Source organism: Punctularia strigosozonata (assembly GCF_000264995.1).
Source record: "Punctularia strigosozonata HHB-11173 SS5 unplaced genomic scaffold PUNSTscaffold_12, whole genome shotgun sequence".
NCBI lineage: Eukaryota > Fungi > Basidiomycota > Agaricomycetes > Corticiales > Punctulariaceae > Punctularia > Punctularia strigosozonata.
In genome coordinates this window covers 62,624-76,337 of record NW_006767444.1, presented here as the reverse complement: position 1 = coordinate 76,337, position 13,714 = coordinate 62,624, and the positions used below count along the sequence as shown (strand labels likewise).

Here is a 13,714-nt window from a genome sequence, read left to right as displayed (position 1 = left end):
TCATTCTTCGACTTGGGCACAAACGCAGGCTCGGCCGTGCGGCCGAACTCGGTATTCAAGCTCAGAAGGACATGCCGGCGAGTCGGCAGGAGGAGATTCATGTTCATAATCCAGACAGAATCCGGGGATGTAGCGGGGGGTTCAAAGTTGAGAGTCGGATTATGGCGGTGTAGCGACACGAGAATCGACACAGAATCGACACAGAATCGGACACATAATCAGCCCATAATCGCCAACTTTGAGGCCCCCTATTGTCTAGCTCATCGTCTGGTCCAACGATCCATCTGATGAGCAACATAGGCGCTGATCCGTATTCAGTGCACGACGCGTCTTTTGAACGCTGATTGGAAGCAGGTAACGTAGGGTCATCAATGTAGACGTAAGCTCGACTGGCGGCCAATTTGCAGCGCAGTGCACAGAAGGTTGAGGTGAGTATTACAGCGGTCGCTGCGCTGCGCTGCAGCGGGACGGATCACGGTGCCGTAATGTGGCTGTAACATCGTGTGAAATGCGTTTATATTTGGATCACTCCTGGCACTGGACACTCCGCTCGTCCTCTAGCAATGCATGGGATACAGAACTACCACTGTTCTTCAACAAACAAGGACTGGATCCGCACAAACATCTTTCTGATGGTCTTCATATGCTCACCGGGGAATGCTGCAGTTACATGTTACCACAATTATCGACGCGATTTCCGGACCCTCATCCTACAACCTCCGACAAGGAAAAGTATCTTAGGCATGCATGTAAGACTTTCGGAGCTGATCGTCTTACAGCGCCTGGACTGCGGTGCATGGGTGAGTATCGACCTGATGGACTTCCGCCAAAAGAAGGCGTATACGATTGATTACACGACAGATCGAAGGTGCGCATCATCAATTCCGTATGGACTGCGATAATAATACTTGTCCAATCGTGAGGTTGAGTTCGTCATCCTCGATACGTTGCCTCAGAATCTGTCTGGTTGATTTATATACGCCGAGATTCCAAGATCATACCAGATGCAATGCTTTACGGTACGATAAGATTACGAGTAAAACACATGCATATCGTCGTGCCCGCCGAGCACTTCGGAAGACTGTTATCCAATAACACGTGAAACCCACAGCCTCTTCAACCCATCATGAGCGCACAGTTTCACAAAATACGGAGCTGTCCGCCCTATACTTATCTTCCTCCTCCTCCACACCGTCCACACTGTCTTCAACCAGTGAACGGCAGCGACAGCGGTAGGCGAAGCGCCGCCATCAGCTCTGAATAATCCGCAGAACCGACATCACCGGCTCGGGCGACGACTGGACCGGAGGGACCCGATAGCGCCTCCCCAACATTTGTGGTACAAACATTTCAAGAGAGACAATATAAAGATGGCTGGAACGTCATCTTCGGCCGTCGCTCGGCGACCTCATTTGCAAGCTCTTCGCGTTATCCTGAGTCGACTGGACGTGCGTCTGCCGCGGGCCATGTCTCTCCTGTTCAGCGTGCTGAAGTACGCGCTTGGGCTGTTGCTGCTCGTCAACATACGGGCTATACCACTCAGTTGGCACTGTGAGTCGTCTGAGCAGTCCGTGTGCGCATGCGACAGAAGATTGACGCCGTTCAGTCCGCGTCTTTGCCCCCGTATTCAAGTTGCGATATCAGTGGTACCTCCTGGTCCTCAAGACCCTCTTCAAGTCTCCCGAAGAGAAGCTACAAGCGAAAGAGGAATGGTTGGAGAAGCTGATGCCGGTGGGCAAGAGCCCATTCGAGCTCGAGGTTAGGCATCAAGCGTGGGCCGGTGAGTGCATCCCGTCCCAGCAAGCAGTATGTGCGGATTCCTTACCGTGATATTGTGATTTATCAGGTCCGGAGGACTGCGACTACAACATGCACCTGAGCAACTCCTGTTATCCGAAGATCTTGGACCAAGCTCGCCTCAAAGCGGCGCTCGCGACCTGCCCCACCTTCTTCCGCGCCGGCGGGTGGATGCCGCTAGGCGCGACGCACCACCAGTTCATCCGCGAGGTCCCCATCTTTGCCAACTTCGAAGTGCGCCTGAGTATCGGCAGCTGGGATAAGAAATGGGTGCGTGTTCCGTAGCACGATCCCGTCCAGCGCAGTCTCCCTTATCCCAAGCCGCTCCCTAACAGTTGTACATCGTCGCGCGATTCGTCTCTCATCCGAAGAACAAGTCCAAGAAACCCCAAGCCATGCCCTCCGCCGCCCAAGTCCGCGCCACCCTGCAATCCACTGGCAAATCCGACAGCGAATCTGAGCTGCACGAGAACGTGCCGATGCTGCACACCCCCGCTGAACCCCTCGAAGCCGAGTCCAGCCCGTCCGCCACACCAGGGAGCGTCACCCCGAACCCGGCCGCGAACGCCGCCTACTCTTCCTCTCCTGCACCGACCGCTCGCGCACCCGCGGCCACGCCCGAACCCGACGGCGCGACACTCCACTGTATCGCCGTCTCCGCCATCTGCTTCAAGATCGGGCGGATCACCGTCCCGCCCGCGCTCGCGCTCGCCGCCGAGGGCTTTTCGCACGCTCCTCCCTCCTCCTCCACCAAAGAAGTCGAAATCGGCAGCTACTCGCTGGCTAACCCGCCGCCGCACTGGACCACCGTGCGCGCGCTGCGGCCGCACCCGCTCAAGCTGCGCGACTTCCGCAAGTTCCTCTCCGGCGGCTGGCGCGAGGTGTCGGAGAGCGAGCGGTGGTGGGAGCAGGCGCTCGGCGCCGAGGTCGAGCGGACGAGGGCAGAGCGGTTGCCGAGTTTCGAGGGGATCAGGAAGGGGTTGGAGGACGCGAGGGAGTACCGCACCTAATTCACTTATGCATACCTACACACGTAGACAATGTTAGATTAATTTGCCCGCAATGTATCGTTTCATTTTCCGTGCTTGACGCTACTGCGGGCTCCGATAGCTCGTCAAATTCAGTGGTCTACCTAAAGGTTGAAGGATATCGACGTGATTCATTCCCCAAAAATTACACGTAGTGATACAGTACTATACAAATCTCGTTTGCGGTTCCCGATTTCCGTCGCTTATTGCACAGTACCAGCCTTCAACTGTTTCCCTTCCTCAACCTTGTCGTGATTCCGACCAAGCTTGCCCGACAAGATCTTCACCTCGCCCTTGATCTTGCTCATGAATCCAGATTTATGCGGCGAAGCTTCGCCGGACGACGCCGAAGGCGCGCTAGTAGTCGACGTGGTGTCGAGCGGAGCCGTCCCGTTCGCCTTGCCCGGCGCGACAGCCGCGGCCTTCTCCACCTTCTGCTTCACCGCCTCCGTCTTCTTCGTCGGCGCACTCTCGTCTGGCAACTTAGCCACGCCCTGCTCGTCGACGCGCCCCGGCAACGCCCCCACACCCGCCGTCTTCTCGCTCGGGCGTACGCCCTCCGTTTCCGTAGTTGGTAACGACACGCCGTCGAGCTTGGCCGCGCCCGAGTGCAGGGTGGTATTGTACTCGCCCGGCGCTTTCGCAACGCCTTCTTCTCCTACGCGACCCGGAAGCGGGCCGACGCCAGAGGTTTTCTCGCCCGGGTACGCGCCCTCGGTCTCACTCGTCGGGAGCAACACCTTCTCCTGCGGGAGGACGGCCACACCTGTCTCGGCAATAGTACCCGGAAGCTTGCCCGCGCCTGACGAGCGCTCGTACTCGCCCTGGCCTGCAACCTCGTCCGTGGGGAGAGACGTAGCGGGGGCGATGGCGGTGGTGGTCGTGCCGGTACTGGTAGCGCTGGCTACTGTGCCCGTAACTTTGTCCTTCGCGCCCTGAGCAACGCCGACTACTGTACCTGCAGCAGCTCCGGCGGTTGCGGAAGCAGCGATTCCGGTTTCGGCGAGCTTCTGCCTGGCAGTCTCGAGCGCAGTCTGTGCTTGGGTGGTCGCGGTACCGCTGCCCGCCTCACCGGGGATACGTTCATCGGGGAGCTTCGATACTGCTGACTCAGTTATCGCGCCTGGGAGCGCTCCGACTCCACCGACGTGCTCGCCAGGGAGATGACCAGCGATTTCCTTTGATGGGTAAGAGGTGGTGTGTGTAGCGTCATTGGCGGACGCTTGGGCGGTGCTCGGGGCGGCACCCGGGACGTATTGGTTAATAGTGTCGGCGACGCCGGCGGGGAGGTACGACGCAGCGGTCTGGGCGGCTTTTCCGAGCGAGTCCTGGATGGGAGCCCATGCGTTCGATACCGCGGAGAACTGCAGGCGAAGGTTTATGAGTGGCGTCACTCATGACTGATGCTCAACATTCAACTTACGTTCGCCTTCTCGTCTGCGGGCGTCAGGCCCGAAGAGGGATACGAGCCAGGGAAATCCGTTCCGGGGGTCTGCGGCTGCGCGGGAGGCGCAGCATGAGTTGTCGCTTCGGCGTACTTCGCGTCAGTCCGGGTCGCAGGCTGGGAAGGATCGTATGTGGACGCGTCGGTTAGTGGCTGAAAGATCCTTAGGTCAGCCTCTCACCCTGAGCCTTTTAGAGAGTACCAACCACAATGCCGGACGAGCCTGTGCCGGTTGCTTGCTGTGCGGTGCCTACAGAGGGCATGCTGTTTTCGCCGTGTGCAATCGGCCGTTCCGACTCGGTCGCTTGAGAAATCGTCTGCGACGCCCATTCCTGAGCCGGGGTGCCTGGAGGAGGCATCGAAATGTTGGGTGCAGCCATTGCGAGGTTGAATGAGTTGGTCGATAGAGTGGTGAGACAGGGACTATATCGTATGATGGTCGGGCGGTCGTGGTCATAAAAGTAGAGGTGCTACCTTCCCTCCCCCGCGCCGGCTTATATGCATGGTTTGGCGCCTGGAAATGGTAGCATGACGCCAAGATGGAGTGCGTAACGCGAGCAGAGCCAACAGCGTGGGTGATGTCATCTTCGGGCACAGCGTTGGAGCGCGTTCACGAGTGGTGGCGTACGCTCTAGAGCATCGACTTCAAGCTTCCGAATTTCAAAGCTTCACTGAGCGAGGATTCTTGCTACTGGGTCTGTCGAAAGACGTGAGCTGGAAAATTGGACCGCTTCATGCATGTTGCGCGTGCGGACTTTTATCTAGCAAAGTCGTCTCGAGCAGCGCAATATTGGTTAACCTGCAAACGATGGCGCGGAAGAACGTTCGATTACCAGATACACTGATACATCCATAGGTAGCTTGGAGAACACTGTCACTGATTGTGCGCGTGAATCAGAGAGCGTCAGTGGGGGGAGGGAGAAAGGACAAAGCGTTGGTGGTCGGCGGGTTGTGAGCGTGGCGGTGCACATCCGCCTCGAATATCTCTCTCTCGAAACGGTCAGATTGGTGCAAAAAGGCACTGGAACTAGTTCCTGCTTCGCCAAGACATGTGCCGCAGCTATCTGGAACAGCTGGCAAGACAAACATCGAAGGTATGCGTGGGTCGCCACAGGGATCTGCGATGATGCACACAATGCGTGCGAACGACACTGCGCATCTCGAGTCTGATTGGGGAGACTACATACAATCCATCTCAGGTTACTGTCAGGTTCAGTCTTGACTTCGGGAATCATATGCGCCCGTTTGACCACAGCACCGCAACTTGAGGCGAGAACAGCTCAAGATGCTTGCAGTTGCTCTGAAGACGCCCTCAAACACTTGCGCCCAGTTCCCGAGGTTTCCATACGGTACGCTCTCCTGCATGAAGTCTATATCGCGCTTTAGAAAAAGTATTCCTCACGAGTTGGTTGAGACACCTCAAAATTCAAATTTCAAAGCACGCGCGCCGGGCGTGCGAATGAGTACGTATCTGCCGACAACCTCTTATCGCGAACCATTGACCAAACCAAATATGGCTCAGATGCTGTTTCTCCTCCCCGCACTCGTCGCTATTCCTGGTTATATTCGACATTCCAATATCTCCTCCCGGTGACTTTCATGGGCGGCTGTACCTGGGGTTCCCCATATCACTGGCATTACTCCATCCCTTCCAGGGGTCTCTGCGGAAAACAAGCTATTTAAATGGTCGCGCGGGCGGTATATGTGTTCCGACCTTCGCGTGTCTTTCAACTACTCCGGCACCTCCATGCCCCGCGGATCCCGCTCGCCTGTCTCATCCGAGTTTGTCTGAGTCCGCCAAATCTTCGACGCCGCCATCAGTCGCAGTAATCGGCAAGATCTTATAACGTGACAAGGAACGTGGTGTCTGCGAGGAGTCCCTTGCCTTATGGACCTCGACTTCGATGTCTTGAACGGGTACTGGCAAGCGCGATGGGAACGATATTGCCAGCGTATGTTGATGCCATGGGCCAATCCAGCCCCGCTAGACGTTTCGCGGGGACTAATCCGTATACGCAGTTTCTGCTGCTGCCCTGATTCTGTATGAGTATCGTGAGTCTCGCTTTGTATCGTCTTATCGACCGGCTGATGCGAGATGTACCATCCTTACCCAGTGCTCCAGTTCTCGGTCGAAGTCGAGCTGTTCTGGAAGAAAAGATGGTCATTGGGGAAGGCTATCTTCCTGTGGAGTCGGGTCTACAGCCTTGGCTTCAACATCGGGAACGCCAGCGTGTTCATGCAAGAACATGCCACGTACGACGTGAGGACGAACACTTTGTTGCCGGGCCTCATTCGTAAACTGACCTTGAGCATGTCGTAGTTATGCAACCGTTTCTTTCACTGGCAGAACACCGGAGCGTCCCTGCAAGTTGTCACGACGCATAGTGAGTCGCGGCTTCCGTTGATCCCACTCGAGTGCCTCACGCGTGGCACTATATAATCCGATCACAGTCATCCTCGAGATGCGGCTATATGCAATGTACCGGTCATCACATTACATCCTTGCCTTACTCGTCTTCCTCGAGACATGCGAAGTGATCGCAATCGGCGTCATATTCGGCACGACGAAGCCAGGTCAAGTCGGTGAGCACAGTAGCAACTCGACATGATATCGAAATTATCTTGATTTCATGTAAGGTGAAAACAACCCTTTCCCTGGCCTCCGTATCTGTGCGGATGCGGACCCACCTCATCTGCATTGGATCGCATTCTACTGGACTGCGATACTGTCCATTGAGGCGATTTTGATGGGCCTAGCCATGTATAAGGTACGCTGCACCATGCGACGTGACTCGGTGGAACCTATCACGAATGGATTTATCGGCAGGCGTATGAAAACTACAAAACTGGCATAGGAGGCCCGCTTATGCGGTCGCTCAGCCGGGAGAGTGTACTGTACTTTATGGGGTGCGATCTCACCTCTGTCACCGAGACGTGTCGGTTACGCTGACAGTTACCTAGTATATTCGGGATCTACCTTCTGAACCAAATCTTATGGTGGATCAATCGGATCACGTTGAACGAATTGGCGACGGGGTTCAGCTTCGCTGTCTCTGCAGTGTTTGCTAACCGGCTCATGATCAGTGTAAGGGTGCTTAACGGGTGCTGTGTACGCTCGCTTTACTGATGCATTCACAGGTGCGGCAGCATTACTACAACTCTGAGATGGAAGAAGACAGAACGCAAATGACCACCTTGCGGTTCGGACGAGGACAAGCAGGGACGATGCATACGTCCGGTGGGAGCGATGGGAGCGCAACCCTTGCTGAGGGTCCGGTTCTCGTTCTCTCTGCAGCACCAAAGCTTCAGGACAACGCCACTGCTGAAGCGCAGGATCGGCCCATACTCATACACGATAACGAGGCGGGTGCCGAAGACCACCAAGCTGGGGCGTTTCATCCCTTCGACCCGGAGCCCGTCAAGTTGAGCTCGGTAGACTTCGACGAGAGGATGGGTTTCTGATGACATCGTTTACTGCGTGGAGATCATCTTGTATGTATGTACTATATGTACGTTGTAGAATATGAATGCGTCTTGGTTGGGTCCCCTGTAGTCCTATATTGACTATATATGGACTGCGGTTTGTTTGGGGTAAGGCAACTTGGCCGAGTTGGTCTAAGGCGCTAGCTTCAGGCTCGTTCTTGATTGCTAGTCTCGGTTTCGGGGCGTGAGTTCGAATCTCACAGTTGTCAGACGTTTTCAACGGTTTTTCTTCAGGCTTGCGTCAGCCTAAATTCAAGGCATGTCCTCAAGCCTCGTCTCAGTCTATGCGCTCTGGGCAATGAGCAAGCATGAGGGGTCGCGACGGTCAATTTTCATGGGAAGCTGTACCTTCGTACTCTTGACTTCGACTTCACTGGCTGTTTCCCCCCCGCTGCTGCGCCTCTATCTATTCCCACGAGACAGTTTTTCGTCAGGTCTAGACGAAGATCTCGCCGGTGCAGTAATATCGCGCTCCAGTTCTCAAGTCAATGTAAGACCTGCGTATGTTCTGTGCGTGTACACGTGTCACCTGAGTCTTTCGCAGGTCACTTCGGGATGATGTTTCCCATTGTACGGTCGACGAGGCTCGCACTCCTGTACATGTCTTCGGGCAACAACGTCCCATACAGATCTTGGTAGGTAGGTAGGTATATTGCCGACGAGGTCCCGGTAGCGGAACAGCCGGTTGCTGCGCTGCACGTACGCCACTCGTGCAGTCGACAGCGTGCCATTGGAATGTCGATTTTTCACCTCAGGATCTCTTACCGAATGATCGCGGTTGCAGGTATCGTGGGCCTTGCCGTGCACCAGAACCCGCGATTTTCCCGCTGCATGGCTGTCCGCAGTTCTTATCGAACAGCATGACATGTACGGAAGAAACAACACAACACAGGACCGGTGCTGCACAAATATCAGGACCTCAAACCCATGCTTCTTCATGCATCGTACCAACCACGACACTCATATGCCATAAGAATTACGCGTTTCGATTCACGGTCTCCGCAGCAAGAAGAGCCGGCGTTGGCTTCAGGCAGTTTTTATTGACATTACAGCCTTTTCATTATCTATTCCCCGTTGCTCGAACTCCATCATCACGCTCTGCTCTGAACGTCTCTAGAATGGACGTTTATCGGACGTATGTGGCGTCATCCAAAGCTGGGTCCCGCGCGTACTTCTCGTTCGTAAACCTCTCTGACTCCAACTTGCTAGCACCTCGTCGTTCGGGATTATAATCAAACTGTGCTATGTACACAGAGAGCTTTATCGTGGACGCGCTTTGGTACGTGCTTGAGTTCGTGCTTCTGGAATTCTGGAGTTAGCATGAAGTCCAGGCGGGATCGCACAGTCTTCGCTTGGCTACAAATCAATGCCAGCTCCAATAATGAAGACATGGCTGTTGGTCGCTCGGCTCACAGCTCCGGAAGATGGTGCGCGGAGATCAGTTAGCGCAGGTCTGAAGGAGCAATATCTCGTGGTCTGTTTGACATTCCACTGCATGCGGGAGTCTCAATGGAGTCCGCGTCACACCGCGATACATCCACGCCTTATCACGACCAGTTCGACTTTGACGCACTCTCCTTCGCCTCAGAGTCTGATCTTACCGAGGACGGCCGAGTTGGGGCTGGGCGAACAGTGGACAATTTCCTTGGATACAATGACCACTATTGGAATCCCCTCCCTTCCCCTAGACTGTATCACGGCGATTCTCATTGCGCACGCTTCGTGGCACCATGGAGAGGGCTAGCTCATTCGCGATGGGTGGAGGCAAATGACATTTCAAATGGGTATACGCCGATTGCAGGCCCGTCGACCGTGACTCGTCGATGCTACATCGGACGGATCTGTCGAGCAGATGAAGTGGACAAAGATGGCTGCCTCTTTTTCCTGGATTCCAACTTAACGCCAGTCAGCGGGACCGCGCCGTGGACATCGATGAACGATTCCGGCAGTGTACATGGTCTATGCACCACGCATCGCCAGGCAGACATATACTGGGTGACGTTGTGAGTAGCCCGGCGCGCGTTTTACGAGCCTGCGTTGCTCACGACCGGCGTCTAGGGACGGCGTGAACCACGCATTGTCCACGAAGACACTTGCGCGCCGTCGTGAATGGGACGTGCATGACTTGCTCAGTTGTGACACTTGCTTGTGGGAGTGGCGTCGTCATTGGCCGGCATCCAGCTGCCCGTGATCATAGCTTAGCCCGACAGCAGCGCAATCCTACCGGAGTGCGTTTGGGGAAGTCTTTAAGTGCATGGGAGGTGTATTCTGCTGTAATTCGCGTAGTGCTTAGCTCGGTGTAACGATAAACTGCATGACATCCGCCCATGTGGTCCATCAAGAAGCCGTAAAGTTACGTCTGACGATCCGCCGTCAACAAAAGGCTCGTTCTGCCAGACCCATATCCGTGTCAGGGCACAAGACGATCATTCGGTCTACTATCTTCTTCTCCGCTTCTCCGGAACTCTTGGACTCGCTGGCGCAATATCCGGAGATGCCGGTGAAGAAGATGTAAGGGTTGTCTCAGACCGTGGCCCGGAATACGGTGGGGGCATCTCCGACTCCTGCGTAATCAACTTGGTTGGGCCCGCCATGACCGCGGTCGAAGAGATCATGTACGGCGACATGATGGGTGTTTCGACTTCGTCAGCTTGCGTCGGGAGTAAGCTGACCCTGCGTCTGCGTCGCTTAATTCGTCTGCACAGGAAGAAGATGCCGACCGCCACGATAGCCAGTGAAACAATGGTTCCCGCGACCGAGCCACCAACGATGGCGCCTACATTGATCTTGGAGTCTTGGTGGGCAACAGTCGTCGATGCAAGAGATGTACTCGAGGAGAAAGACGAGGAAGAAGACGTAGACGTGGACGACGAAGCGGTGTGTGAGGAGGTGGGACTACCAGACGAGGTTTGTGCGCTCGTCGAAGTGACATTTGGACAACGCGAGAAGTTGGGAGCGGGATTGGACGAGAAGTCTGCTTGTATAGATTCTCTCGAGAACGTATAGAACCTGGGAAAGGATGAGGCTATCGTCAGCATTAGAAATGTGACTGCACTTGCCATTCGCCATCGAGCCAAAAGCTGCTGTACAATGCAGCTGGTATGTCAATTTGCTGGCTGCACACGGCGTCTTGAACATTAGCAGGCAGGGTCTGATCGACCGCCGATGCGCTACAACTTCCGAGGTACTGCTGGTAGCCGCCCACGCCCGCGTCTATGCCGTTTGGAGCCGAAGATGCGTCTGGCGCTTTCTGACAGCTGAATCAGATCAGAGGTCAGGCAGCTCGTTGAAAGCTGGATTCGAATGCATGCACGAAAAATATCGCACTTGAAACAGAGCATTGAGAGCGCCCACGAGACGGAGTTGCAACAGCAGTCCTGCACCTGGCTTGTATCGCAAGTGTCGCCAGGGGTGGTATCGGCGAAGTCACCGACTTGATCTATGATTCCCATTGGGTCAGCATGAGTGGGTTCGTATGCAACGACACCCGAAGACTCACAGCTGGTATCGCAAATCTGACGCAGTCGCTGGTAGGTTGTGCATGGTGTTTCGCCGACTTCTTGGCTATACCAGTCGGTCTGGTTCGTGGCGCAAGTTGTGCCTGCTGCAACAAGGGCCGGTATCGTGAGTAATTGGAGGATACGTAGCATGTGATGCCGGACTAGCGGAGGAGGTAGGGGGATAATGACAGGGGAAGGTGGAAGAGGACTGGACGATGCAACGATAGCTTCGCAACAAATGCAAATGCTAGGGCGTTCATAGCCATATACATATCCCGATTGTTGCCAAGTACGGGGGCTTGGGCGCGGTCTTTGAATGGGTCGGCAAAGCGCCCAGCGGAAGAAGAGCGGTCATATCAGACTGTGCAGTTGAAAGCTCCGCCTTCGCATGATGGCAAGATAAGTTTCTACCACGTACTGTACTTTTACGACCGTAAGTTCGGCCAGGTCGGAGGGGACCCCCAAGTTCGGGGCCGTGGGGAAGTTCATCCGCAGCCTGCCCGGGGGACACGTGCTTACGAGGTCAGATTCATCGATTTTAAAGGTAATTTACTAGAGTCTAATCAACAAGTGTACCATGCACGTCTGCGCCTCCCGGCCCCATACTCAAGCCGAGTACTACACCCAGTGCGCGCGGCTGTCGAATGATGTCTCAGCCAGTACTCGCACCCCGGTCACCCGTCCGCGCGAGACCTCGACGGGCCCGATAGCCTGCGGGTCAGTGACCGGGTGTCTTCCCCCCTGTCTTAATGGCGCCGCTGCGCTGTCTCAGATTGCCTGGGCATATAGAACAGCGGTCGAGCGGGGAACATTGCCGTTGCCCCTCTCGCCTCGACTGTTGCTCGCCCAGGTAAAATCTTCTCGTCGTCTTCGTGTCCCTCTCGGCCTGACCAGGCTGTTTTCTCGTATAGCATACATTTTAGTTACGCCTCGACTGTTGCTCGCCCAGCATACATTTTCGTTACATCCCGCTCGCGGCGTGAACATCGATCATCCTTGATCTCACTTATGTCATCTGAGCATGAAAGAGAAGGGACAGAAGACTCACCACAAGTTGCCAACGCGGCCTCTGTCGACACAGAGCTTACGCAGAGTTGCCTCGAAGTCGTCGATCGGTTTCGAACCAGCGGGAGCACAAAGGCCGATGCTGTCATTCAGATCGGAAACTTGCTTTTCCCAGCCAGCGAAGCCGGGTCTGCTACAGAGACTCACCGATCCGCCTTCAATGCGTACCTCGAAATGCTTGACCGGGTCAGCATGCAGCGAAAGAGGGCGCAAGATATCGGGCAACCTGAGGGATCAGTCAGCGGCGAGTCAGTCGACCGAGACCACGAGACAAACTCCGAAGCGGAGACTCGAGACGACGGACCTAGTCGAAAGAAACAACGCACCGTTGAAGAAGAGGTCGACGAGTTGCTCGCCGGCGTTAAGCTGGACGCGGCAAGCCTGCCCTGGGTCCAGAACGACACCTCCATCATGCTCCCAACGACACTGCGACAGACCCAGGAGACCCTCCTCAACTTCGCCAAGGATTATAAACTTGCGAAGCGCCTCCTTGTCAACTCGCCTCGGTGCCCGCAGTTCCCAGATGCCGAGTGGGATAACATCCTCAAAGGCCGGCCCGTTGACTTTGACAGAGTCCTATCCGGAACATTCTCCATTGCCTTCAACGACAAGCAAACCGAGAAGATTGGGGAAATCGAAATTGCCGTCGGAGCTGCCGCGCCTGCAAAGATTGTCAGGACACACGGAGAGTGGACGATTGCTTGGGAACAGTATGTCGCCGCCATCACCTTCGTCTTCCCTTGGCGCACCTCCGAGCTTCATGGCTATGGACAGTCTGTCCTCCGTCTATTCTCCACAATCATCCCATCTCTCCACAACCGCGTCATTTGCTATGATAAAGCAGTCCGAACCCGTGTCGCGCAACGACGCGACTTGCTACTCACGGATGTCGAGGGATATGCCGACCTCAAGCTTGCATGGCTCAGTGAGCTCGGAGTTGGCCACACTGGGAATAGCTCCCCCCGTCACACCCTCAACTCTCGTGAAACCAAGCTGTCAGGGCACGGCTCCCACACTCGCCTCATGTCTCATTGTTCTCTTTTTCTGCTTCCGCTTCTGTCCCATTTCGTTCATTTCCCCTAATACTTCCGTCTCCCTATTCGGTCGGGCTCTCCCGCGCCCTCCTAGGCTTCCCGCGCCCTCCTTTTGGCATCTCCCCTATTTCGTTCCGTCGCTCGGTGCTCCTAGGGCCTCCGCACTCGACCGGCCTTCCTAGGCCGGTCCACCGGTCACGTGTCGGGCGCCCGAGGACCCTCCCCTTCTCTCATTGGACCATCTTTCGTTGCGTTGATGGATTACTCATCTACTATATAGTCGCCTGTCGCACCAGGGAGCAACCCAGAATTGTTCTCTCAGTTGCCTCCCTGCCTTGTGCGACAGGTATGTGTATTTCCCCC

General features: G+C 55.5%; 5 protein-coding genes and 1 non-coding gene across 6 annotated transcripts; 5 read left to right on the top strand and 1 right to left on the bottom strand.

Moving 5' to 3' along the window:
* Window positions 1-1,195: 1,195 nt before the first annotated feature.
* On the top strand, window positions 1,196-2,855 carry PUNSTDRAFT_91208 (uncharacterized protein). The gene is made up of 4 exons (XM_007386782.1): window positions 1,196-1,551; window positions 1,607-1,780; window positions 1,847-2,067; window positions 2,133-2,855. Exons 1-4 carry the CDS (start codon window positions 1,371-1,373, stop codon window positions 2,805-2,807), a joined length of 1,251 nt encoding a protein of 416 aa, XP_007386844.1. The 5' UTR covers window positions 1,196-1,370; the 3' UTR covers window positions 2,808-2,855.
* A 173-nt stretch (window positions 2,856-3,028) lies between these two features.
* Window positions 3,029-4,649, bottom strand: PUNSTDRAFT_46542 (uncharacterized protein; the record flags this gene model as incomplete). Its single annotated transcript, XM_007386781.1, has 3 exons — window positions 3,029-4,189; window positions 4,249-4,386; window positions 4,476-4,649. The coding sequence occupies 3 exons, from the start codon at window positions 4,647-4,649 to the stop codon at window positions 3,029-3,031; spliced, it is 1,473 nt and encodes a 490-aa protein (XP_007386843.1).
* A 1,508-nt stretch (window positions 4,650-6,157) lies between these two features.
* PUNSTDRAFT_145621 (uncharacterized protein) lies at window positions 6,158-7,731 on the top strand (the record flags this gene model as incomplete). Its single annotated transcript, XM_007386780.1, has 9 exons — window positions 6,158-6,221; window positions 6,289-6,321; window positions 6,384-6,529; window positions 6,590-6,653; window positions 6,721-6,852; window positions 6,907-7,037; window positions 7,097-7,176; window positions 7,231-7,354; window positions 7,408-7,731. The coding sequence occupies 9 exons, from the start codon at window positions 6,158-6,160 to the stop codon at window positions 7,729-7,731; spliced, it is 1,098 nt and encodes a 365-aa protein (XP_007386842.1).
* Window positions 7,732-7,864: 133 nt separating this feature from the next.
* On the top strand, window positions 7,865-7,961 carry PUNSTDRAFT_t89. Its single transcript has one exon. It is a non-coding gene; the product is annotated as a tRNA-Leu (tRNA).
* A 1,731-nt stretch (window positions 7,962-9,692) lies between these two features.
* Window positions 9,693-10,758, top strand: PUNSTDRAFT_145620 (uncharacterized protein; the record flags this gene model as incomplete). Its single annotated transcript, XM_007386779.1, has 3 exons — window positions 9,693-9,755; window positions 9,811-10,397; window positions 10,458-10,758. Exons 2-3 carry the CDS (start codon window positions 10,345-10,347, stop codon window positions 10,756-10,758), a joined length of 354 nt encoding a protein of 117 aa, XP_007386841.1. The 5' UTR covers window positions 9,693-9,755; window positions 9,811-10,344.
* Window positions 10,759-12,764: 2,006 nt separating this feature from the next.
* On the top strand, window positions 12,765-13,244 carry PUNSTDRAFT_21655 (uncharacterized protein; the record flags this gene model as incomplete). The annotated part of the gene is made up of 1 exon (XM_007386778.1): window positions 12,765-13,244. A coding segment is annotated over one exon (480 nt), but the record flags the coding sequence as incomplete, so codon positions are not given.
* Window positions 13,245-13,714: the final 470 nt, after the last annotated feature.